The 24,703-nt window shown below is 35.8% G+C and overlaps 1 protein-coding gene across 1 annotated transcript in view; it reads right to left on the reverse strand.

Annotated features, from left to right (window-relative positions):
• Positions 1-1,047: 1,047 nt before the first annotated feature.
• Positions 1,048-24,703, reverse strand: part of GLIPR1L2 (GLIPR1 like 2) — a gene marked incomplete at both ends in the record, with an annotated part of 40,507 nt that continues 16,851 nt past the window's right edge. Inside the window, 3 exons of the mRNA XM_081127767.1 lie at positions 1,048-1,391; positions 1,475-1,501; positions 17,562-17,647. Of these exons, the coding sequence (XP_080983893.1) occupies positions 1,048-1,391; positions 1,475-1,501; positions 17,562-17,647 (457 nt within the window). The remainder of the gene's footprint in view (positions 1,392-1,474; positions 1,502-17,561; positions 17,648-24,703) is intronic.

Raw genomic sequence — 24,703 nt, forward strand, 5'->3', positions numbered from 1 at the left:
TGAAGCACAGGCTTTTAATATAATAGAGTTCATAAACATAGAGTTTATACCATTTAATACATTTTGCTATGTTAGGTATTTTTATTCAGTTCATTTATTAGAATTACAAGTAAGTGGTTAATTTATATTACTAATTTATGCACTTTTCCTATACAGTTTTGAGTAAGTACAAGTAAATAATTTTTTTAAAGTTTATTTTATCGCCTAAATTCAAAAGCAATCAGATTGCTCAATTGCAACTAAGTAAACTTTTGACATTTATTAGCACCTCACCCCCCCCCCTTTTTTTTGGTGGCGACAAACTATATAGCCCAGTAAAGAATTACAGCAAGGCTTTAATGAAATATTGAACATAAAGTAGAAATAATAAATTTGTTTCCTAACAGCATATATAAGTACTGCTTAAGCCATTCCAAACATATATACTACAAAAATAATGATATTCAATGCCTTGATATCACATGGAAAATATCACCACCACCATGATCACCATTACTAATAACGACTGTGATGGTAATGATAGAAACAGCAAAACCAAGTGTTATTTATTAATGGTTGTCCTGAACTTGGAATGGCCCTGGTGCCTCACAGGTAAATCTTAACACTCGAGAAATCTATTGACCCACTTTAAAAATATTTAAAACACAGGGATAGGAACATATTTAGAAAATTGAGGTTTTCCTCCTTTATCAGGATAACACAGTGAAATCTTAAGAGCAATTGGACTCTCAAATCCTTCTTAGTGTTTCTGTCATCACATCTTTATCTGTTCTTCGTGCCCAGCAGCTTGCCTTAGCACAGGGACCATAAAAACACATGTGTTTTGTTTGTTTCTTTGTTTTCCAAATTTAAATGTGTTGAATAAGTATGGAAAAGAGAAGGGACTAAAAGGTACTGCAATAGTGGTTTGTACACATTTTTTGCTTGTTAAAGCTCAAGTTCTTTTTAAAAAAAAAAAAAAAGTAGCCCCTTTCGTGTTACACTTTTGCGCCACGATGGTCTTATGTTTTATCCTCGTAGCCTAATCCTCGTCCCCGTCCTTGTCCCCTAATCGTCGTCCTCGTCCTCGTCCTCATCCTCATCCTCGTCCTTGTCCTCGTCCTCTTCTTCTTCGTCCTTGTCCTCATCCTCCTCTTCCTCTGATGTTTCTTCTCCCTCCTCTTCCTCCTCCTCCTCCGTTTTCTTTCCCTCCAACTTTTCTTCCTCTGTTACCTCGGGGGTGAATATCATCTCTTCTTCCAATAATATATTTGGAAACTGAGACTGTACTATCAGAACGGTTATGGCACATAGTGAAAAACACATCGCCCTCAGAAAGAAAACCAGAAAGCAGAGCGGGTCGCACACAACCGGCCGGGGCACTTCCCATCTTGGATACCAGAATCGATAATCTGCCAATAGAAAAGCAATTGAAAGCTGGATTTTCACACAAAGCAGCTACATCGTTCAAGAAACGAAGGACAGCAATACATACATACGGCTTGGTCACGGTCTGCATTGCCTAGAAAAGAAAAAAGGAAGTTCATAAAGAGTTACGTAAAGGTTTTCTTTATCTCTAGAGTATAAAATAATTTTTCCAACAATCATGACATCCTCCTCCTAGTTCACGAGCATCTTGCTATTATCTTTGATTTCTCCTCTCCTGCCAGCAGCCAGCCACAAAGCGCAATACATCCTGTTTTAGCAAAAGTCAGTCTGGTCTGCTAGCGAGAGCATGAAAGTACAGGAAGAGATGTGAATTCTAGAGCTAACTCTGTCGCTAAATCACTGTGTCACTTCAGATAAGTCACGCCTGCCTTCTAAAGACTGTTCCAGTTTCAGCGTTCTAGGATTCTACATCTCTTATTTTCGCCTCTCTTCCCTACCTGATAACTGCAAATTAATCTGAATCCACTCACTTTGCTCATTTAATCTTTATTTCCCGAAACTTTCAGTTGCTCTTCATTTCCGAGGTGGCAAAGTTAACTCTGTAGCCTGGTATTCATTGTTTTTGTTATCTAGGCCAAAGCTATCACAATACCTTTCAGGAAATAAATTTTATTTCCTCTGCTCACCTGGGCAGAGGTCAGACAACCTTTCCTGGATTCCACTAGGAGAAAGAGTGGGAGGAAAAATGAGTTCTCACACATAGAGGGCCCAATGGCAACCTGGGGCTTTGTCTCGCAGTGAGGAAACTCTTAGAGGAAAATTTAGAAATCGCTCTTCCGGCACCTAGATGAACTGATCTTCTGCTGAATCATTGAGGTTATTTCAGCTTTTTGTGCTTGGTCATATTTATTACTATGTATGTTATGTAATTATTTCTATTTTAGAGCTCCTTTAAAAAATATCTTACCATATAGTCTATGTATTCTCTCAACTTCATTCTGTGTACATCGTGTATCTATTGATTGCTTAGAGTAAGCAAAGATGTACTTCGTATGTTTCTTTTTTGCATCTTCCTTCATTTCTCATTACTAATTTTTATTGATTACATTCTTCTTTTGCACTTGGTTAAATATGTAAACACATTTATGCTGACATCTCTCATTTCTTTCCTTATTTTAATTTATTTTTCCCCATCACCATTTATCTCCTCATACCCTCTCCCACCTCCACCCCCTGCAATCACTATAATGTTGTCCGTGTCCATGAGTTCTTTCTCTTTTTTTTTTTTCTCGATCCCCCCACCAGAGTTGTCTGCCTGCCCTCTATCTATGAGTCTGTCTCTATTTTGCTTGTTAGTTCAGTTTGTTTATTAAATCCCAAATTTGAGTGAAATCATATGGAACTTTTCTTTCTCTAACTGGCTTATTTCACATCGCATAATGTTCTCCAGGTCCATCCATGCTGTCACAGAGGATAAAATTGTCTTCCTTATTATGGCCGAGGAGTATTCCATTATGTAAATGTACCATGGCTGTTTTATCCACTCATCTGGGCTGCTTCCAAATCTAGGCCAGTGTAAATCGCACAGCAACGAACATAGGGGTACATATAATTCTTTCAAATTAGTGTTTTGGGTTTCTTCAGATAAATTCCCAGAGGTGGAATTGCGGGATCATGAGGCAGTTCCATTTTTTATTTTTTGAGGTAATTCCATACTACTTTCCACAGTGGCTGCATCAATCTGCATTCTCAACAGTGCACAAGGGTTCCCCTTTCTCCACAGCCTCACCAACATTTGCTTATTGATTTATTGATGGTAGCCATTCTGACAGGCATGAGGTGATATCTCATTGTGGTTTATATTTGCATCTCTCTAATGATGACTGATGTTGAGCATTTTTTCATATGTCTCTTGGCTATCTGTATGTCCTCTTTGGAGAAGTATCTGTTCAGGTCTTTTGCCCATTTGTTTATGGAGTATATCACATTTATTATTTTGTGGATATTGTACCAACCTTGCATCCCCAGAATAAATCAAACTTGATCATGGTGTTTGACCTTTTAAATGTATTGCTGGATTCAGTTTGCTAATATTTTGTTGAGGATTTTAGCATCTATATTCATCAGGGATATTTTCTTTCTTTGTCATGTCTTTATCTGGTTTTAGAATTATAATAACGCTGGCCTTGTAAATGAGTGTGGGAGTTTTCCCTCCTCTTGAATTTTTTGGAATAGTTTGAGAAGGATAGGTGTTAGTTCTTGTTTGCATGTTTGGTAAAATTCACCTGTAAAGCCATCTGGTCTGCAACTTTTGTTTGTTTGGAGTTTTTTGCTAACTGCTTTAATTTCACTAGTTATAATCAGTCTATCCAGATTCTCTGATTCTTTCTGGTTTAGTTTTGAAGATCATATGTTTCTAGGCATTTATCCATTTTGTCCAGATTGTGCAATTTGTTGGCATATAGTTGTTCATATTTTCTTATAACACTTTGTATTTCTTTAGTGTCAGTTGTTATCTCTCCTCTTTCATTTCCAATTTTATTTATTTGGGTCCTCTCTTTTTTTCTTGATGAATCTGGAACTTGAAAAGAACATGTATTCTACTGCTTTGGGGTGGAATGCTCTGAAGATATAAATTAAATCCATTTGATCTAGTGTGTTATTTAAGACTGCCATCTCCTTGTTGATTTTCTGTCTAGAAAATCTATCCCCTGATGTCAATGGGGTGTTAAAATCTCCTGCTATAACTGTATTACTGTCAATCTCTGTGTTTATGTTCAAGATTTGCTTTACATCTTTAGGTGCTCCTATGTTGGGTACATAAATATTTACAAGGGTTATATCCTCTTGTTGGATTGCTCCCTTTATCATTATGTAATGTCCTTCTTTGTCTCTTACTATAGCCTTGGTTTTAAAGTGTAGTTTGTCCGATATAAGTATTGCTGCCCCAGCTTTTTTTTCAATTCCATTTGCATAAAATATCATTTTCTGTCTCTTTAAATTTATGTTTATCTTTCATTCTGAGGTAGGTCTCTCAGAGGCAGCATATACATGGGTCTTATTTTTTTATCCATTCAACTACTATATGTCTTTTGATTGGAGAAATTAAGCCATTTACATTTAAAGTGATTATTGATAGGTATTTATTGCCATTTTATTTTTTTAAATATGTTCCTCTGTTTTTCTCCTCCTCCTCCACTTTCTTCCTCTTCTTCTTCTTTTCATAGGAAGAATTTTTTATTTTTAGCAGTTACAGTCAATGCGAGGCATTTGAATTTTATTTTTTAAGTTTCTTTATCTTTATTGTTGAAAATATTACAGATGTCCCCCCTTTTTACCCCCATTGATCCCCTCCACCCCACATCCACCCCACCCCCAGGCTTTCCCCATACCAATGTCTGTGTCCATGGGTTATGCTTATAAACATATAAGTTCTTTGATTAATCTCTCCCGTCCCACCCAATCCCCCATCCTCAGTCTGTTCCATGCTTCTATGAGATCCCTCAGTCTGTTCCATGCTTCTATGTCTTTGGATCCATTTTGTTCATCAGTTTATTTTGTTTATTATATTCCACATATAAGTGAGATCATGTGGTACTTGTCTTTCTCAGACTGGTTTATTTCACTTAGCATAATACTTTCTAGTTCCCTCCATGCTGTGCCAAAGGCTAAAAGATCCTTCCTCTTTACAGCTGCATAGTATTCCATGGTGTAAATGTGCAACAGCTTTTTTACCCATTCATCTACTGATGGGCACTTGGGCTGTTTCCAGATCTTATCTATTATAAATTGTGCTGCTATGAACATAGGGGTGCATATATCCTTTCTGATTGGTGTTTCAGGATTCTTAGGATATTGTCCGAGAAGTGGGATCACTGGGTCAAAAGGCAGGTCAATTTTTAATTTTTTGAGGAAACTCCATACTGCTTTCCACAGTGGCCGCACCAGTCTGCATTCCCACCAGCAGTGTACCAGGGTGCCTTTTTCTCCACACCCTCGCCAGCACTTGTCTTTCATTGATGTGTTGATGGTAGTGATTTTGACAGGTGTGAAGTGATACCTCATTGTGGTTTTAATTTGTAGGTCTCTGATGATTAGCGATGTTGAGCATTTTTTCATATGTCTCTTAGTCATTTGTATGTCCTCTTTGGAGGAGTGTCTATTTAGGTCCTTTGCCCATTTTTTAATTGGATTGTTTGTCTTCCTTTTGTTGTGTGAGTTCCTTATATATTTTGGATATTAACCCTTTATCACATGTGTCATTGGCAAATATGTTCACCCATACAGTGGGCTCCCTTTTTGTTTTGTTGATGGTTTCTTTTGCTGTGCAGAAGCTTTTTATTTTGATGCAGTCCCATTTGTTTATTTTCTCCTTTGTTTCTCTTCCCCTAGGAGATGTATCAGCAAACATTGCTACAGGAGATGGCTGAGATTTTGCTGCCTATGTTTTCCTCTAGGATTTTTATGGTTTCATGTCTTACATTTAAGTCTTTTATCCATTTTTAGTTTACTTTTGTGAATGGTGGTCTACTTTCATTTCTTTTTTTTTGCATGTACCTGTCCAATGTTCCCAACACCATTTATCGAAGAGACTGTCTTTACTTCATTCTATGTTCTTGCCATCTTTGTCAAATATTAATTGACCATAATGGCGTGGGTCAATTTCCAGATTCTTTGTTCTGTTCCACTGATCTATATGTCTGTTCTTGTGCCAGTACCAGGCAGTTTTGATGACAGTGGCTTTGTAGTATAACTTGATATCTAGTTTTGTGATCCCTCCAAATTTTTCTTCTTTCTCAAGATTGCCATGGCTATTTGGGTTCTTTTTTGGTTCCATATAAATTTTCAAAGTGTTCTAGATCTGTGAAATATGCTGTTGCTATTTTAATAGGTATTGTATTGAATTTATAGATTGCTTTGGGTAGTATGGACATTATAATGATGTTAATTCTTCCAAACCATGAACATGATATATTCTTCCATTTGTTTATATCTTCCTCTATTTCTTTTTTCAGTGTCCTGTAGTTTTCCAAGTAAAGGTCTTTTACATCTTTGGTTAAGTTTATTCCTAGGTATCTTATTTTTTTAGTTGCAATGGTAAATGGGATTGTATTTTTAGTTTCTCTTACTGAGAGTTCATTCTTGATGTATAAAAATGCCATTGATTTCTGGGTGTAAATTTTGTATCCTACTACCTTGCTGAATTAATTTATTAAATCTAGTAGTTTTTGGTGGAGTCTTCAGGATTCTCTATGTACAATATCATGTCATCTGCAAACACTGACAGTTTCGTTTCCTCATTTCCAATTTGGATGCCTTTTATGTTTTCTTCTTGCCTAATTGCTGTGGCTAGGACTTACAGTACTATGTTGAATAAGAGTGGTGAAAGTGGACCCTTGTCTTGTTCCTATTCTTAGGAGAAATGGTTTAATTTTTGTCCATTGAGTATGATGTTGGCTGTAGGTTTGTCATATATGGCCTTTATTATGTTGAGGTATGATACCTCTATTCCCACTTTGCTGAGAGTTTTTATAAAAAATGTGTGTTGGATTATATGAAATGTTTTTTTTCTGCATCTATTGATATGATCATGTGATTTTTGTCTTTCAGTTTGTTTATGTGATGTATCACATTTATTGATTTGTGAATATTGTACCAGCCTTGCATCCCTGGAATAAATCCCACTTGGTCATGGTGTATGATCTTTTAAATATATTGCTGGATCCGATTTGCCAATATTTTGTTGAGGATTTTAGCATCTATGTTCATCAGGGATATTGGCCTGTAATTCTCTTCCTTTGTAGTGTCTTTATCTGGTTTTGGAATTAGGCTAATGTTGGCCTTGTAAAAAGAGTTTAGAAGTGTTCCTTCCTCTTGGATTTATTGAAATAGTTTGAGGAGAATAAGTGTTAATTCTTCTTTGAATGCTTGTTAAAACTCCCCTGTGAAGCAGTCTGGGCTGGGGCTTTTGTATGCTGGGAGCCTTTTGATTACTTCTTCAGCTTCAAGAGCACTTATCAGCCTATTTAGACTTTCTAACTCTTCCTGATTTTGGAAGGTTGTATTTTTCTAGGAATTTGTCTATTTCATCCAGGTTGTCCAGCTTGGTGGCATAGAGTTGTTCATAGTATTCTCTTACAATCCTTTGTATTTCTGTTGGGTCAATTGTTATTTCACCTTTCTCGTTTCTGATTTTGTTTATTTCAGTCCTCTCTGTTTCTTGATCAGTCTGGGTAAAGGTTCATCAATCTTGTTTATCTTTCAAAGAATCAGCTCTTGGTTTCATTGATCTTTTGTATTGTTTTTTTAAATCTCTATGTCATTCATTTCTGCTCTAATCTTTATTATTTCCTTCCTTCTACTAACTCTGGGCTTTTCTTGTTCTCTTTCTAAGTTTTTAAGTTGTAGGGTTAGAGAGTCTATTAGAAGTTTTTCTTGTTTTTTGAGGTAAGCTTGTAGTACTGTGAACTTCCCTCTCTGGACTGCTTTCATTGTGTCCCATAGATTAGGAGTTGTTGTGTGTTCATTTTCATTTGTTTCCAGGAAGTTTTTTATTTCTTTCTTGACCTCTTTGGTAACCTATTCATTGTTTAAAAACAATGAATGCTATTTAGCTTCCATGTGTTTGATTGTTTTTTAATGTTTTTCTTGTGGTTGATTTCTAATTTCATGCCATTGTGGTCCAAGAAGATGCTTGATATGATTTCAGTCTTCTTGTACTTGTAGATACTTTTTTTGTGTCCTAACATGTGATCTATCTTTGAGAATGTCCCGTGTGCACTTAAGAAGAATGTATATTCTGCAGGTTTGGGGTGGAATGTTCTGTAAATGTCAATTAAATCCACCTGATCTAGTGTGTCATTTAGGTTCACTGTTTTCTCATTAATTTTTTGTCTGGAAGAGCTATCCAGTGAAGTCAGTAGGGTGTTAAAGTCCCCTAGTATGATTGTATTGTTGTTGATCTCTCCCTTAAAGTCCTCTAGAAGTTTTTTTATAAATTTAGGTGTTCCTATATTGGGTACATATATGTTTATCAGGGTTATATCCTCTTGTTGGATTGATCCCTTTAGTATTATGTAATGACCTTTCTTGTCTCTCATTATGGTCTTCATTTTGAAGTCTATTTTGTCAGATATGAGCACTGCTACCCCTGCTTCTTTCCATTGCCATTTGCATGGAAAATTTTTTTCTATCCCTTCACTCTCATCCTGTGTGAGCCTTTTGTTCTGAGGTGGCTCTCTTGTAGACAGCATATATTTGAGTCATGTTTTATTATCCATTCAGCCACCCATGTTTATTTGGATTTACCCTGGTGCAGGTCAATGTCAGACACCAGCTGTGTCAGACCCTGGGCAACCTGTTTGGAGCTATCAGTGATCCACATCTTGTGGCTCCCTCTGCTGGGCCTGGGTGCATGTGAAAAGGACCAAGCTGAGCATCAGGATCTGCCTGGCCAGTCATTTCATGCATCTGTTTCTCCCAACAGTCTCTATGTGGCCTCCTCTGTAAGTCCTTGGTTATAAGGTTACTCTCCAGCTAGTCTTCAGTTGTTTAATCAGGATTATTTTTCCATACTTTAGTTTTAATTCCAGTTTGGTTCTGGAAGGAGGTGAGTGTAGCTTCCACCTAACCTGCCAGCATCTCAGATCATCCACATCTCTCGTTTGATTTATCAGCTTAAATAATATCTTTTTGCCTCTGCCTCTAAAAGATGAGGAAATTAAACATATTTTTTAACCTTTCTTTTCTCCTCCCAAGTTTTATTATTTACACCATTTGTATATTGGAAAAGTTATATTTTTATATTGTTTTTTAATTATAAGTTTCAGATTAATTTTCATTTTTGTCTATCAATAAAGATTCAATGTTTCTGGATAGTTCTTTTAGTGTGGCTTTTTGCTTTTCCATTCATCTCTTCTTTTTGGTGAAAGTCATCCTCTAGAAGTTTATTGAAGGAATGTTCATGAAAAAGATACACCACAAGTCACTGCATGTTTCCATTTATGTGTCTCTTTGCTTATACTTGAGTAATCAGTTTGTATATAAATTTTTGGTTGATACTTTTTATATTTAAGGACAACATGGGCATCACTCCACTGTCTCTTAGCATTGACTGTTATTGTAAAGAAGTTTAACACCAGCCTGAATTTTCCCCTTCTATTCACTGAAGCACACTTAGTTCCTGATTTTAGCTCTATAATACAGAACTGACTTTACACTCATTTGGTAGTAATGGTGTTGGCAATTAACAATCCTGTATAAAGGACTATAACATTCATGTCATCAGAGTTCCAGAAGGAGAAGAGAAAGAATGTGGTGCTGAAAAAAATATAAAAAGAAATTGCTGAAAGCTTCTCAAGTTTGGGAAAAGATAAAGAAGTTAAGACTGACTTATTTCACTTACCATAATGCCCTCAAGGTCCATCTATGTTGTTACAAGTGGCAAGATTTTATTCTTTTTTACAGCAAGATAATATCCCATTGTTTATATATACTACAATTCTTTTACCCATTTATCCATTGTTGGATACTTAGGTTGTTTCTATATCTTGGCTACTGTAAATAATGTTGCAATAAACATGGAGGTATATATCTTTTTGAGTTACTGTTTTAATTTTTTTGGATAAATACCTACAAGTGGAATTTCTGGAGCATATGGTAGTTCTATTTTTAATTTATTGAGGGCCCTCCTACTGTTCTCTATAGTGGCTACACCAATTTACACTCCATAGCATCCATTTTCAATGTCTAGATTCAAAATTTTTATTCATGAATTTTTAAATTATTTCTTTAAATATCTGTAGCTTATTTTCTGTTCTATTATTTTGGTTCTGTTCTTCAGGGCCTCCAGTTATTTGCACGTTGAATCTGAAGTGTATGTTTATAATTTTCTCTTTATCCCTTTTGTTTTTAGCATATTTTTGTTCCTTGTGGTGTTTTCAATGTGCCCTTCACTTCTGTGTTTTATTTTTTTTCTCTCACATTTTTCCCATGCTTTATCAGCAGTTTCATATCCTGTTGTCTTCACATATTTTCCTTGACCTTTGTCTTTCCTTTAATCTCGTTTTAAGCTGCTTTTTTAACTATTTTTGAAGATATGTCTGCTTTCATTTTCTAAGTGTTTCATAGCAGTATAATAATAATATTTTATTTTGCCATTTGTTATTTTCTATTTTCCTTAGTGTTTTTGTTGTTGTTGTTGTTTGTATAGGCCCTATACCAATCATTTTTAGTATTATTTGTATTAGTTTTCTATGCTATGTAACAAATTACCACAAAATTAACAGTTTAGGACAACACACACTTATTATCTCAGAGTTTCTGTGGTTAGTAGTCATGGCATGGCTTAGCTGTGTTTTCTGCTTTAGGACTGCACCAAAAAAATGAAACAAAAAACAACTCACTGAAAGACTCAGTAGCAAAACAGAGATGACAGAGGAAAGAGTTTGTGAACTTAAAGACAATAGATCTATGGAAGTTATCTAGTTTTAAAGACAGAGAGAACAAATATTTTAAGAAAATAAAATCAAGAGTGCCTCAGGGAAATTGTGGGACAACAACAAAAAGTCATCAGGATCTCAGAGGGAGAAGAGAAAGAGTGTAGTGTGGAAAAAATATATATGAAGAAATAATGCCTGAAAACTTCTCAAGTTTGGAAAATCTACAGATCAGGAAACTAAGCATACGTTAAATAGAATAAGCTAATTTTTGATAAAAGTGTAAAAGCAATTCAATGGTGAAAGTTCAGTCTTTTCCACAAATGGTGATGGAATACTTGGTCTTCCATGTGTAAGCAGCAATCAATCAATCAATCAATCAAAGAACTTTAGCATAAACCTTACATTGTATTAAAAAATTAACTCAAAATAAATCATAGATCTAAATATAAAGCTATAAAACTTTTAGAAGAAAACATAGGAGAAAAATATTTGAATACTGGGGTTAGGTAAAAAGATTATAGGAGTTATTACAAAAGGGCAATCTGTAAAAGAAAAAAAATTATAAGGACTGGTGTGCTCCAGAGAGAGTGAGAGTGTGTGCACACTGGATTCCTTGCCTTAAGAATTTTTATCTGTTTTCTAAAGGCAGAAATTTTAGGAAAGATCTCAGGGGAAACTCTCAATAGAATATTCATCAGCATTCCAGATGTGTCCTTTCAGGGTCATTGGTCTCTATTGATTGGTCAGCACTAGGTAAGGGATCATTAATCATTGCATCTGATCCTGATGTCAGCCATGGTGTTGCTCCATCTGGTTTTGCTGCTTTTCTGGGCCTGGAGCTGAAACACAACTGAGGCCTAAATGTCATCTCTAGTTTGACCAACACTCTGTCTCTGTGATCAACAGACGATAGGCTTTGTTCCTAAGATTATTACTAATCAGAACCTCATTGTCCTGAGGTATTTTTTTAAAATATGTTTTTATTGATTTCAGAGAGAGGAAGGGAATGGGAGAGATAGAAATATCAATGATGAGAGAAAATCAAAACCTGTACACAAATGCTTTTAGCAGCTCTGTTCACAATTGCCCCAAACAGGAAACAACTTAAATGTTCTTCAATAAATCAGTGGATCAACAGACTGTGATACATCTGATACCATTGTAATAACCTGGTTATTAATTAACAGGAAAAGAATAAAGGGAAGGTCAGATAATATAGGTAATGCCATTTGTGCCAGGATGCTGCAGTTTAACTTTTTCCAGGTCTGTTCCTGAAGATCGATGGGGGAAAGGACTGGACGATAGATTCATGCCCAGTAAGGTCCGGATGAGGTGGGAAAGTGCTTATCTATCAACTACACCTGGGAGCAAGTTATTGGCCAGAATAGGCGTGGCCACTGCCAGGGCATGAAATCTGAGAAACATAAACTCTTAAACAAAAGGAGTTTGCTCTCTTGGCCCTCTTGCTCTCTTGGGACTCTTGTTGCAGGGAGTGCGCTCCCGCGCATTTGCCCACATGGGTGATGGCCACGTGGACCCCACACGATGGACTCATGGACTGGAATTAGCCTGATGCTGTGCCAGACTCAACTCCACCATGGAATGGAGACTCTGGACACTGGCTTTGCTTTTAGCTCTGCTGAGTTCCCAGCTGCACATTTTCTAGGACTGTTTTAAGGGAAATGGGGCTTTGGAAACCAAGGTATATAATTACACACAAATGTTAATCACTCATTCTCCTGTGTGAGTCTTAGAAAACTCTTTTTCTCAAGATATCGTAAAGAACCCCACTTCCACTAGCAATGAAAAAATTCCACCCATGCAATTCTCTGATAACACACCTATGTAATGGAATATTAATCAGCAAAGAAACAAACTATTAGTATATACAACAACCTGTATAAATCTCAAAGGATCTTGCTGAGCAAGGGAAGCCAGTTTGTATGATTCCATTTATATGACATTTTTAAAAAGACAAAACTAAGGTGCTGCAGAACAGCTTGCAGATTGCCAGAATTAGAGGTGGGAGAACTGTGTGACTATAAAGGGTTAACAGAAGGGAGATGTTTATTTGCTTTTGGTGTGATGGAATTGTTCTGTATCTTGACTGTAATGCTGATAACTTGAATCTATACTTATATTAGAATTTACAGAACTTTACATAAATAAATAAAATTTAAAAATAATAGTTTTATCCTTTATAATATTATTTCTTATTTTAAATTCCTATCTTCCTTACTGGACTGTAAATTCAAAGTGGGGAGGAAGTATGTCTCTCTCCTTACCATTTTACCCCCCACTGCATGGTACAATGTCTGGCACACAGTTACTACTAAATAAATATATTTTATTATCTAAATAAAAAGAGTCTTTATTGGCATTTTAATGGAAAATTAAGAGAAGTTTTGTTGGAATCTACTAGTAAGATGCTACTTTAAACTGGAAATTCCTTAACCAAGCTTTTTGAAAGAGTGATATTACAGTAGATATTTCTACTTCTTCGCTTCCAACCCCTGGAAATTTGGTTGCTATCCTACTATTCCTCTGAAAGCTCTCTCAGGTCCCTAATGATCTCCATGTTGCCAGTTCAATGAGTACACTAGGGTACCCTCTTGTTCTTGTTTCTCTCCTACTGTTTCCCTCATTCTTTTCCCATATTTTCGTTGTTTTCTTCCCCCTCCCCCCCTCTCCCCCCTGATTCCATTCCTGGTATACTATTCTTGTCTATGTGCTGTACCTGGGTGCATTCTTCCTTTTTTGTATTTTTTGTCTTATCGATATGCTAATGATTCTGAAATACAGCCCTGATCTGTACCTTAAGCTTACTAGTCTTATCTCTACAGATGTTAAACAGGTATTTAAAGCTAATTATCTTCTATTTTGCATAACATCCTCTCTTCATATATTTCATATCTCAATAAATTGCACCGTTAGTCACCCAAACCCCCAAACTGACATTTATATTAGACTCTATCTTTTTCCATCACCTTATCAGATTAAACTCTAAGACTTGCTAATTTTACTCTGTAAATATTAATCAAATTTGTCTCATCTCTATTACTCTTACAAATACTCCAATGTGAGCCTCATCTCTCCTTTGGAGTATATCAAATAATCTTCACACTGATTTGCTTTCCTTAGATTTTGCAATTTTTAAGAAATTTTTAAAAGCTTAAAAGAATCCTTACCTTACAAATGTTTCAATCAGTACAAATAACTTTTTTATTCAATACAAATTATATCTATATATCTATATAGCTACACACACACACACACACACATATATTTGTTTGTTTGTTGTTTTTTTTAATCCTCATCTGAGGATAGTTTTTTCCATTGCTTTTCAGAGAGTGGAAGGGAGAGAGAGAGAGAGCGAGAGACATTGATGTGAGAGAGACACATCAATTGGTTGCCTCCTGCATGGGCCCTGACCGGGGCCAGGGATTGACCCTGCAACCAAGGAATATGCCCTTCACTAGAATCAAACCCGGGATCATTCAGTCCGAGGTCCAACTCTCTAACCACTGAGGCAAAAAAGCTAGTGCCAAATAATTTATAATTTGAAACATTTTAATGCAAGTATCAATCCGATGCTCATAAATCCCAGAGTATTTCGTATTTTCTACAAACAAGGATATTCCTCTAAATAACCATACACAGCCATCCAAATTAGGAAATTAACATTATTACATTACTACCAACTAATGTTTCTGTGTGTTTTTTTTCAGTTTTCCCCCAATTGTGCTAATAGTATCCTTTGTAGCAAAGGCATCATGTTCAGGATTACACATTACATTTTGTATTCATGTCTCTTTATTTCCTTCAGGCTGGGACAATTCTTCATCCTTTATTTGACATTCATAATCTTGACATTTTTGGAGATAATAAGCCAGTTGTTCTGTAGAGGTATCCTCAATTTTTAAAACAAATTTGCAATTTAGATTTATTAGATGCCTCCTTGTGATTAGATTAGGTTATGCATCTTTGGCAGGAATACCACAGAAGTGATGTTGTGCTCTTCTCATCACCTCCTCTCAGGTGGCATGTAGTTTTGAAATGTTTTCTTACTGATGATATTCACTCTGATCACTTTAGTAGGGTGGTTTCTGTCAGGCTTCTCCATTGTGAAGTTACTCTTATCCCCTTAGTAATTATTTTTATGAGGAGTTACTTTGGAACTATATTAATTACACTGTTCCTCACCAAACTTTAATTTATTCATTTATTAATTTATATCACTATGAAATATAGTTTCTCCTGTTTTATCCAATGAGTTATAGTTAATTATCATTATCATTATTTCCATGCTCAAATTGTCTCAGATTTGACCAGTGAGAACCCTTTAAGATGGCTTCTGTGTCCTCGTGTGTCCTTTTTGTTACATGTCCCCATTACTCTTTGAGCAGTTTCTTGCTTTCAGGTATAAAAAGATATTCTGAGTTTATCTTATATTTCTCCTATCCTAGGCCTGGAATTCAACCTTCCTCCAATAAGCTCTGGTCCCTTTGAGTGAAGACTGCAATTTAGAAACCAAGATCTATGTGCTAGTTGTGCTCATTGCTTTGAGGGTGGGGGTGGAGGCATTGCTTTAAGGCTACCTCAGAGCAAGGGAACATACATATATAAATATTTACATCTAGTTTATTTATTTATTCATTTATTTTTAAAATATGTTTTATTGATTTCAGAGAGAGGAAGGGAGAGGGAGAGAGAGATAGAAATATCAATGATGAGAGTCACTGATCAGCTGCACTCTGCACGTCCCCTACTGGGGAATCAAGCCCACAACCAGAGCATGTGCCCTGACTGGGAATTGAAACATGACCTCCTGGTTCATAGGTTGACACTCAATCACTGAGCCACACCCGCCAGGCTATACTTATACTTATTGAAATCCTTAAATTCCAATACCTCTAATTGCAATTCATCACAAGATTCATGCTAATTTTCTTCCTTTACATATTTGTAATCCATTACCTGACAGTGAGAGAACGGGCTCCCATTATCTTTAACCTATTTACTTATCTGTTCAGTCCCCCAGTATGCTTCTAATCTTCCATCACTGCCTCCACCTTTTCCCCTACCTAGGTGCCCTCCTTATGCTGCTTGGTTTTTGATACTCCATACCAGGTTAGAGGAGTTGCCAGGTTTGGCAAATAAAAATGCAGATGCCTAGATAAATTTGAATTTCAGAAAACAACAAACAATTTTTTAGGGATATATTTATACTAAAAGAATTTTTCATTTATCTGAAATTCATATTTAACTGGGCATCCTGCATTTAATCTGGCAATCTATAATCTGATCCTTCGCTTGGACCCCTCTCCTACACTGCTCAGACTCTGGAACCCAGCTTTGAACTTCTCCAAAGTGTGGATTTGCTCCTTACCCCACTAGGGCCCTGACCCCGCTGGTACCAGGCCACTTACCCCATATTAAAGCCTTCCTTACTTAGTTTGGACTCCGACATCACATGCAAAGTTGCTCCTAAATATGGATGCCCTCTCACCTGCTTTAACATCTGCCCTTTCACCCGTTTTAACACCTCTTGCCAGGCCACCCCTATGTGAACCTTCTCTTCATTCTCCTTGGGCTCCAACAACCAGTGCCAGACCATCCCTCCATGGATGCCTTCCTTACCTGTTCGGACTCCGATACTCCATGCCAGGCTTCTCCCTCCCACCCCATGTTGCTGCTGTCGTCACTTTACTTGGGCTCAGATATCACATACTGAGCCACCCCTGCATGGACATTCCTTCATCATGATGTGTCTCTGATATTCCAAGCCTGACCTCTGACCTCATGCAGTGTCACTGAGTCACTCCATGAGAGCTCTAACTTCCCATAAAAGACCCTATTCCCAAATGGATACCATCTTCATCCTGCTCAGGCTGTCTCCCCATGTCCACTGCACTGTGTACAGATTCCTTGTCATCCTGCTTAGGCTTCAACATGTCACATCTGGCTGCCCTCTGGGTAGATGCCTACCTCATTCTGACCTACCTAATGGCCTTAGGGCTGAATGTTTCTGGAAAAGAAAGAAAAAGGGAAGAGGAAGGGCAAGACTTTGCACCTTGATTCAAGGGAACCAAGGGCAGAAATGTTAGAGTGAATTCACCCCAGCACTGGCATTATGATGAAATTGTCCACTAGTTTCTTTAACACAAAAGCATAATATGTCCCTACTGTGTGAATTTACCCCTACCAATTTATTCCTGTAAGTATCATATATTCCAGGTAATTATACTTTTTGGATTATATACTCTTATGTTTGGAAAAACAAAACAAAACAAAAATCAATCCAACATATTTTCTACTTTTATCTTTTGAAATATTTTGGGGTGAAAAAACTAAAAGAAAAACTATTAAACATTTGCTACTTTACTTCTTTTCTCTTTATAAATATTTTGGAATATCTTATTCTTTAGAGCAGTCATTTTCAAATTGGCTGCTGTTTTAGGAATTAATTGCGAAGCTTTTTCAGGATATAGCTATCAGTTCTTATTTCTTTTTTCAGACATTCTGGTATGTCCTCGGGGCAGGAATAGAGGTAAGAGAGGGCAGAAAAGGCTGTACAATTTAGAAAAATCTAAAGATGAGACTGTTTCGACCATCTTTTGATAATATTATACCTTTCTGACCAAAGGAAAAATATTAATATGACAATAAAAAACTAGGGTTCAACACTTCATTTCTCTTGTTGTCCTATGCACTATGGATTTTTTCATGTTAAAGTTATTTTCTTTGTCTTACTGCATAGAAAATCTGTGCATCTGTCATATCTGCTACATTGAGTACAAAATACTCCTTGTTGATAAGGCCTTCTCCTCAGATTTCCTCTACAAAAAAGCAAAAAACAGTTAGTTAGAAAAAGTCTCAAATTTTTTGTTAGTTTATAAAGGTGATTTAATTAAGAAAAAGGACTCAAAAAAGTACTTAAATTGGAAATGCATTCTTCCCTTTCTCCCACCCCCCACCCAGAAATTTCTTCTGAAACTAATTTCCATGTCCTCGAAACAAAATATTGCAATGTAAATATGAGTGAGTTTTAAACCTTCTTTCATCTTAGTTTGTAGCAAAGTTTCCCTTTAAAAAATGGACATTATAAAATGTTTTATAATTAATTCCTTTCTGGTTGGCACATATGTATAAACAGTTCTGAAGTGTTTACTGTCCCAAAGACCTAGCTGTGTGGATTACTTTGAGGTCTACACGAAAAATACATAAATATATAAACAAGCAAATAAATTTAAATGGAATTTTACAAAGTTGCTTTAACTCAGTGTATAGAGCAGAGGGGAGAAGTGAAAAATTATTACATCAGCCCTAGCTGGTTTTGCTCAGTGGTTAGAGCATCAGCCTGTGGACTGAAGGGTCCCAGGTTCGATTCCAGCCAAGGGCATGTATCTCGGTTGCAGGCTCTGGGGCCATGCAGGAGGCAACCAATCAATGTGTTTCTCTCACATCAATGTTTCTCCCTCCCTCTCTCTCTCTCTCTCTTTCTCCCCCTTCCACTCTCTCTGAAAAGCCATGGAAAAAATATTTTCAGGTAAGAATTTAAAAAAAAAAGAAAAAAAAATTATTACACCAATTGCCCTAAGGAAAGTAAGAAAAAGAGGCCCAAAAGTAGATATGAATTGGGAAGCTTATATAAAAGACCTAGGATAAGAAAGATAGAGGTGATAAGTAGGAAAAAGTTATTTTTGAGTGAGGAGAGGGTCATTAATACCAGTCATTTAAACAGGATTGCTTATTTACTAAGTGTTTACTGGAAACTATAAAAACAAACATTAGGCATATAGGTCTTCGAACTTTTCTTAGACTCATATCTGGCCACACCTTCAGTATATTGACACTTATAGGACCTGCATCCAAGCCCTAGCTAGGGACATGTTGCCTGGCTGGCCTAATGGGTAACTATACCTATCTCCAACCCAAAGTCCATTAGAAGACCATTATTCAAATTTTATAATAGAACTATACTGTTCCAGAAGGAGAACACAATTCTGGTGGTGATGGGAACTTTCATTGCTTACACTAGACCATTTCTGCCACCACTTTGTTCATGAAGGAGGTACTTCAGCTCCATGGATTGATAATCTAGCAATTACAATTTGTAAGCAGATTTTTCTCTTCAGAGTTCTCCATGTACAGACTCACATAGTCTGTACATTGTCCACAGAACAATGGAAAAAGACGATCAAACAGATGGTAATCTTTCCATCTCATACAGCCAGAATAGTTACACCACATTCAATAACCACGTTCACTTCGCTACTTCTGTATATCATTGAGAAATACCACAACCCCGGCTTCTGGTTTACATCTGGACATCTACAGGTTTCCCAAGAAGATGTAAATAATCTATCCCAGAAAGCTAGAGAAAAATACAATGCAATAAACAGCAAGGAAGATTATCTTTTTTTTAAAAATCCTCACCCAAGGATATTCTTTCCACTGATTTTGTTAGAGAGAGTGGAGGGGAGGGAGGGAGAGAGAGAGGAACATAAATGTGAGAGAGAAAGAAACATCAGTTGGTTGCCGGGGATCAGCCTGCAACTGAGGTAAGTGCCCTTGACCAGGAATCAAACCCACAACCCTTGGGTCCAAGGACTGATGCCCTAACCACTGGGCAAAACTGGCCAGGGTAGAAGATTATCTTTTAGAGGTCCTGTCTGGCTCTCCTTCTGATACATCTAATATGTCTTTGCCAAAACTCTGACTACTTCCTAGACTTACTCAAGGTCAAGGAAAGTATGAATTCTGTGTTTTCTGCCTCAAATTATCCCTTTATGTGCAAAGCTATGTTACTTTGTATCACTTTCTGTAAAACTCAGTTGGTTACATCTCCTCCACTTCCACATCTTGGAACTAAAGGACTAGGGACCACAGTTAAACACTGACAAAGCTCCTTCAAGGCTGATATTATTTTGCTGCACCATCCTCTAATCCTCCCCAGGATACTATTTTTATTCTGATCATGCCTCCTTCCTCCTTTTGGCATCTGGCTTACAATCTTCCTTTCAGTTAAAATTGTGCCATTGTCTTAGAATTTTGGGACCTAGATAATTACAATATGCTTATGGACGATTTGTCCAATAACTTGGTCTCTGCTGCTGGATGTCTTCACCATCACAAAACTCCTAATATTCTGTAATTGTCATTTTGTAGCCATGATCTGGACCTTATCATCCCCTAAAACTGCTCTACCTCTGAATTCACAAAATCACACATTACACTCACTGACTGCAACCTCCTGTCCTTCTAGGTTACTCACTTATTTACTTGTTCATTAATGTCACTGGTACTGCAAGTCTATCTTCTCCCTATCCACCCCTTGTCTCTTCTCTATCTAGCTTAGGTCTTGGCAGATTCTCATATTTGCATATTCAGCTAAAAACCTGAAACTCTCATGCACTATTTTCTTTTACATCCACCTGATTAAACCCCAGTGTTGGAAAAAATGAAGGCATCTTACAGTCTGAATGTTCCATGTCTGCTTCAGGGCGACTGGGTGCTGCTGGAGAAAAATCATTAAACTAGGTAAAGAATCTTTCTGCGGTTCCCTAGTCAGAGTCCTCTCTCATTTTCCATAATAACTATTTCAAACCTTCCCAATCCTCTAAACTCCATCTTCAAACTTTCCCTTTTATTCTCAGGGCATGATCTTACTTCACAGAGAAACGTAATGGACTTTAGATTGGAACTTGAGAAATTTTTTGTCACTAAATATGACAAATATACCCACCCATCTTTCCTTCTTTTCTAATAAAACTGAAAAACTAACTCCTTCTCCTTTCTAAGGTTATTCTCTTTTATGCCTTTATTCTTTATAAAAAATATTTTTATTTTATAGTATTATATATTGCATGTCAATATTTAAATATACAAACATCATTCCCATTTTAAAAACAAAACAAAACAAAAACAACAAACAATCCTCGATTCATTCCAACCTGGCATCATTTTACTCCACATAAACGGCTCTTCCTATGTTTATCAATGAACTTCTCTTCAAATCTGATTTTTAAATCTTTACTTGACCTCTTTGAATTTGAAATTTTGGACAAATCTTCCTTCTGAAAACATTTCTCCCCACCTCATGCCTACTATGATACCATACTCTTCTTGTTTTTTTCTTCTGTCTGGCCACTCTTCTGAGGTGGCCCCTGCCATTTTAACTTCTTCTAACTGCCCTTAAATGTGCCATGATATTAAACGGTTCTGTTCTCTTCTCACTCTCTACTCTCTCACACACAATCCCATCTACTCCCATGATTTCAATTACCACCGGCACTCCAAGTATTTGAGGATGTTCCTTGACTATTTCCTGTCTCTCATTAATTAATACAATGACCTACAAATCCTCTTATACCTTCTAAAAATGCCTTAAATATTTCTCCAATATCAATCCAGATATCCTCTGTTGCTATAAAAGTAAATAAATAAAATAAAAGTAATACATGTATAATATTTCTAAGTATATGGCAGAAAGAAGGAAACAGAAAAGGGCAATCTTAAAGAGGAAAAATGTCTCCATTTTCCACTTTTCATCTGTTTTTCAAAGATAACTTCTGTTAATAGCTTCTATGATTCCTTCAAGAAAAAAGTTTTTCACAAAAATTCTCAGTACTTATATAGTTGTGATAGAGACTGCTGAGAATCTAAATATCTCTTGAAATACAGAAATAAAGGTATTTTAGCTTATATTAATGGCAAGTTATATTTCCCACGTTATATTTCCCAACTTCCCTTGCACCTCAGATGATCAGTTTTATATTCAATGAAATGGAAGTAGCAGTGATGTGTGCCACATCCCACCTGGTGCTTTAAGAGATGGTCAAGCTACCAACATGTCTCTTTTCCCTTAATATAAGCTTGAGCTAGTTCATATCTGCAACTCAAGGATGGTGAAGAAACAAGATAGGAGCAAAATGGGTGTTTAAATGACAAATGGAACAGAGCTACCCATCAAACAGAAATTTCTCACTTCTATCCTATTGAATTACTACATTTTCTCATGTTAGCTGCTGTAACAAAAAGACCCATTCTATTGTTCTGCATTTTCCTTTTTCATCCAAGTGAGACCTTTCCATAGTGGTACATAGAGAGACACCAGTCTTTATAATGGTTACATAATAATGTAAATTAATTGCTCAGTCGCTTATTACTGGAGTCACTGGTTTTTTAAATTTCAGTTTCATGCTATTAAAACATGCTATAATAAGTATCCTTGTTTGTATATCTTGACCAACTTTTACAAGGATAATAATAAAATAAAATCCTAATATGAAGATTGCAAGATCAAACGTAAGTATATTTAAAATTTTTGCTATCCTGCCAAATCCAAAAAGATTGTACCAATTTATTGTCCCATTACACATGCAGAGTATCAATTAGACTTCTCCATATTTTCAAATGGGTGAGTGGAAAATGGTCATTTATTTTTGTTTTTACCTCAATTATTTCAATTATGAGTGAAAATATCTTTTCATATGATTAATGACCATTTTCTTTTCTTTTCAGGAAATAACCTCTTCATATCTTCTGCACATTATTCTCTTGGGTTGTTTCTTTTTTTTATTTGTATGATTTTTTTGTAAATTAAGGCAACTAACTCTGCCGTATATTCCACAAGTATATTTTCCCAGTATAATATTTTTTCTTTGGCTATATCTATGATATTTCTTTAGCTATAAGTTAGTTTTAAATTTTTATATAATCAAGTGTATACATATTCTCTGGATTTTTATGTTCTGCTTTGTAAGGCCCCCGGCTGTTCCCCAACATCTCTCTATTTTGGTTGGGCCCAAACTGCAACTCTGTCTTCTCAGCACTGTGCAGTTTCTGAAATCTCTGTGCGGGTCTTCAGCCCCCAAGGAGCTCCTAGATCCTTCCAGAATCTTGCCCTGACATGTGCAGCTTAAGAGTTGACCAAGGAACCACAGAAAACTTTTACATAGACTTTTGGGGGTTCTTCTCTGCAGCTTCTTCTCTTTGGGATCCTGGTCCTAAATACCAAATACCCTAATATCAATAAACACTGATATGTCTTTTTCCCAGAAAATACACATTCTTTGCTTTGATTCTATTTCTCTGGATATGGTTTGGAGAATACTCTGAGAGAGAAAACCAAGACAAATATAAGGTTCCCATTGAGTTATTTTTATTTGTAAAGATCATAGCCCTGCATTGATTGTTTTATAATGCCTGAAAACAGTTATTTTATATACAGGGGTTAGCAAAAGTAGGTTAAATTATTAGCCATCATTACCTAAAAGATAAATCATAAGTAAGGATATAAAATAATAATAGTAATAATAAGACATCAATAATAAAAATAAATATAACAATAATTAGTAAATTAATAATGCAAGAATAATCTCTGTGTTTTGCGTACTCACAGGTATAAACCTCCTTTTGCTTACCTCTTGTATACTTTGTCCAGCCTTTATGGTTATTTTAAGCAAAAGACTAATTCTTATACCATTCTTATACATAATGTCCAGAAGCAAAGTGTATCAAATATTTAAAAGTTAAAAAAATAAAGAATTCCTAGAAGAAAATGTAAGATAATAATATTTTGGGAAGGCTTGTATAAGCATAACACAAATCTCAAAACCCATGAAAAAAGTATTGATACTTTTTTAAATAATAAAATGTTCTATTTGGCAAAAATAAATTACAGTATATATAAATCAAAGTTAAACATCAAAATGGGAAAATAACTGTAAATGACACAACATGAAAGAGCTAATATTCTTGCTTATATAAAATACTCCTATAATTGAAAAAAAAAAAAAGTCCAACAACTTAAAATAGTAAATGAATAGGACCAGTCAGGTCCCAGAAAATGAAATTAAAATATTCTGAAACATACAAAAAGAAACCTAAACTCATGTAAAATAGATGAAAATTAAAGATATACTAAATTCACAGCAGCAAATAGCAAAATGTTTGAAAATATGTTAGCAAGGAAGTTGAAAAATAGTCTTTGTCATAAGTGGATGTAAAAATAATTTTGTAATAAAAAATGGTGCAACCATGAATAGATATTTAGTAATATCTACCCAAATTAAAGGTACACATAATCTTTGACCTAGTAACTCCATGACTATGAAATCACATTACAGTTATTAACTCATATAAGAATTATGTCTACCTGAATAATTATGGTTGTAATAAAAATAATAGCCTAAATGCCCAGCAAAAAAGGAACATTACTTAAATAAACGTTTGCACATCCATTAAAAAAACACCACTGTGGAACTATTAAAAAGTATCTGGAAACTTCCAGTTATATTATTAAGTAAAAACAATTAAAGAACACCACAAGAAGTGTGGTATGCTCCTATTTGAATTATGAACACACACACACACACACACACACACACACACACACACACAGACTGGTATACTCTTGGATAAGCACAGAATATGTCTTTTAGTATAAAATATTGGGGAGGGTAACTAGAAGACAGGGATGGAAACATTACTTTCTCCTTGATACCTTTGAATTTTCTATCATGAATATGTGTCAAGTATTAAATATATTTTATTAAAATGAACTAAAATTATAACCCATAGAAAGCAACAAGAAAGAGGCTGTATCATATGAGATTCTAAGGTCCAGCAAAAATTGTAATCTGAGAAAATATATAGCTGTAAATATGCTCAATCTTAAGTAGGATTACAGATAAAGGAATGTTGTGTATCTTAACAGACACAGCAACATATAACAACCCCTCCCCCTAAAAACACTTGGAAGATTGAATGTCTCAAAATAATGAAACAGAAAATAAACAAAAGAATGAGAAAGGATAAATAAATCCACAAATCCTTTGCAAGATCAATAAAATACATTAAACCCCAAGAGCCACATTATATAAGAAAGG

Source organism: Miniopterus schreibersii, assembly GCF_964146895.1.
Source record: "Miniopterus schreibersii genome assembly, chromosome: 2".
NCBI classification, from domain to species: Eukaryota; Metazoa; Chordata; class Mammalia; order Chiroptera; family Miniopteridae; genus Miniopterus; species Miniopterus schreibersii.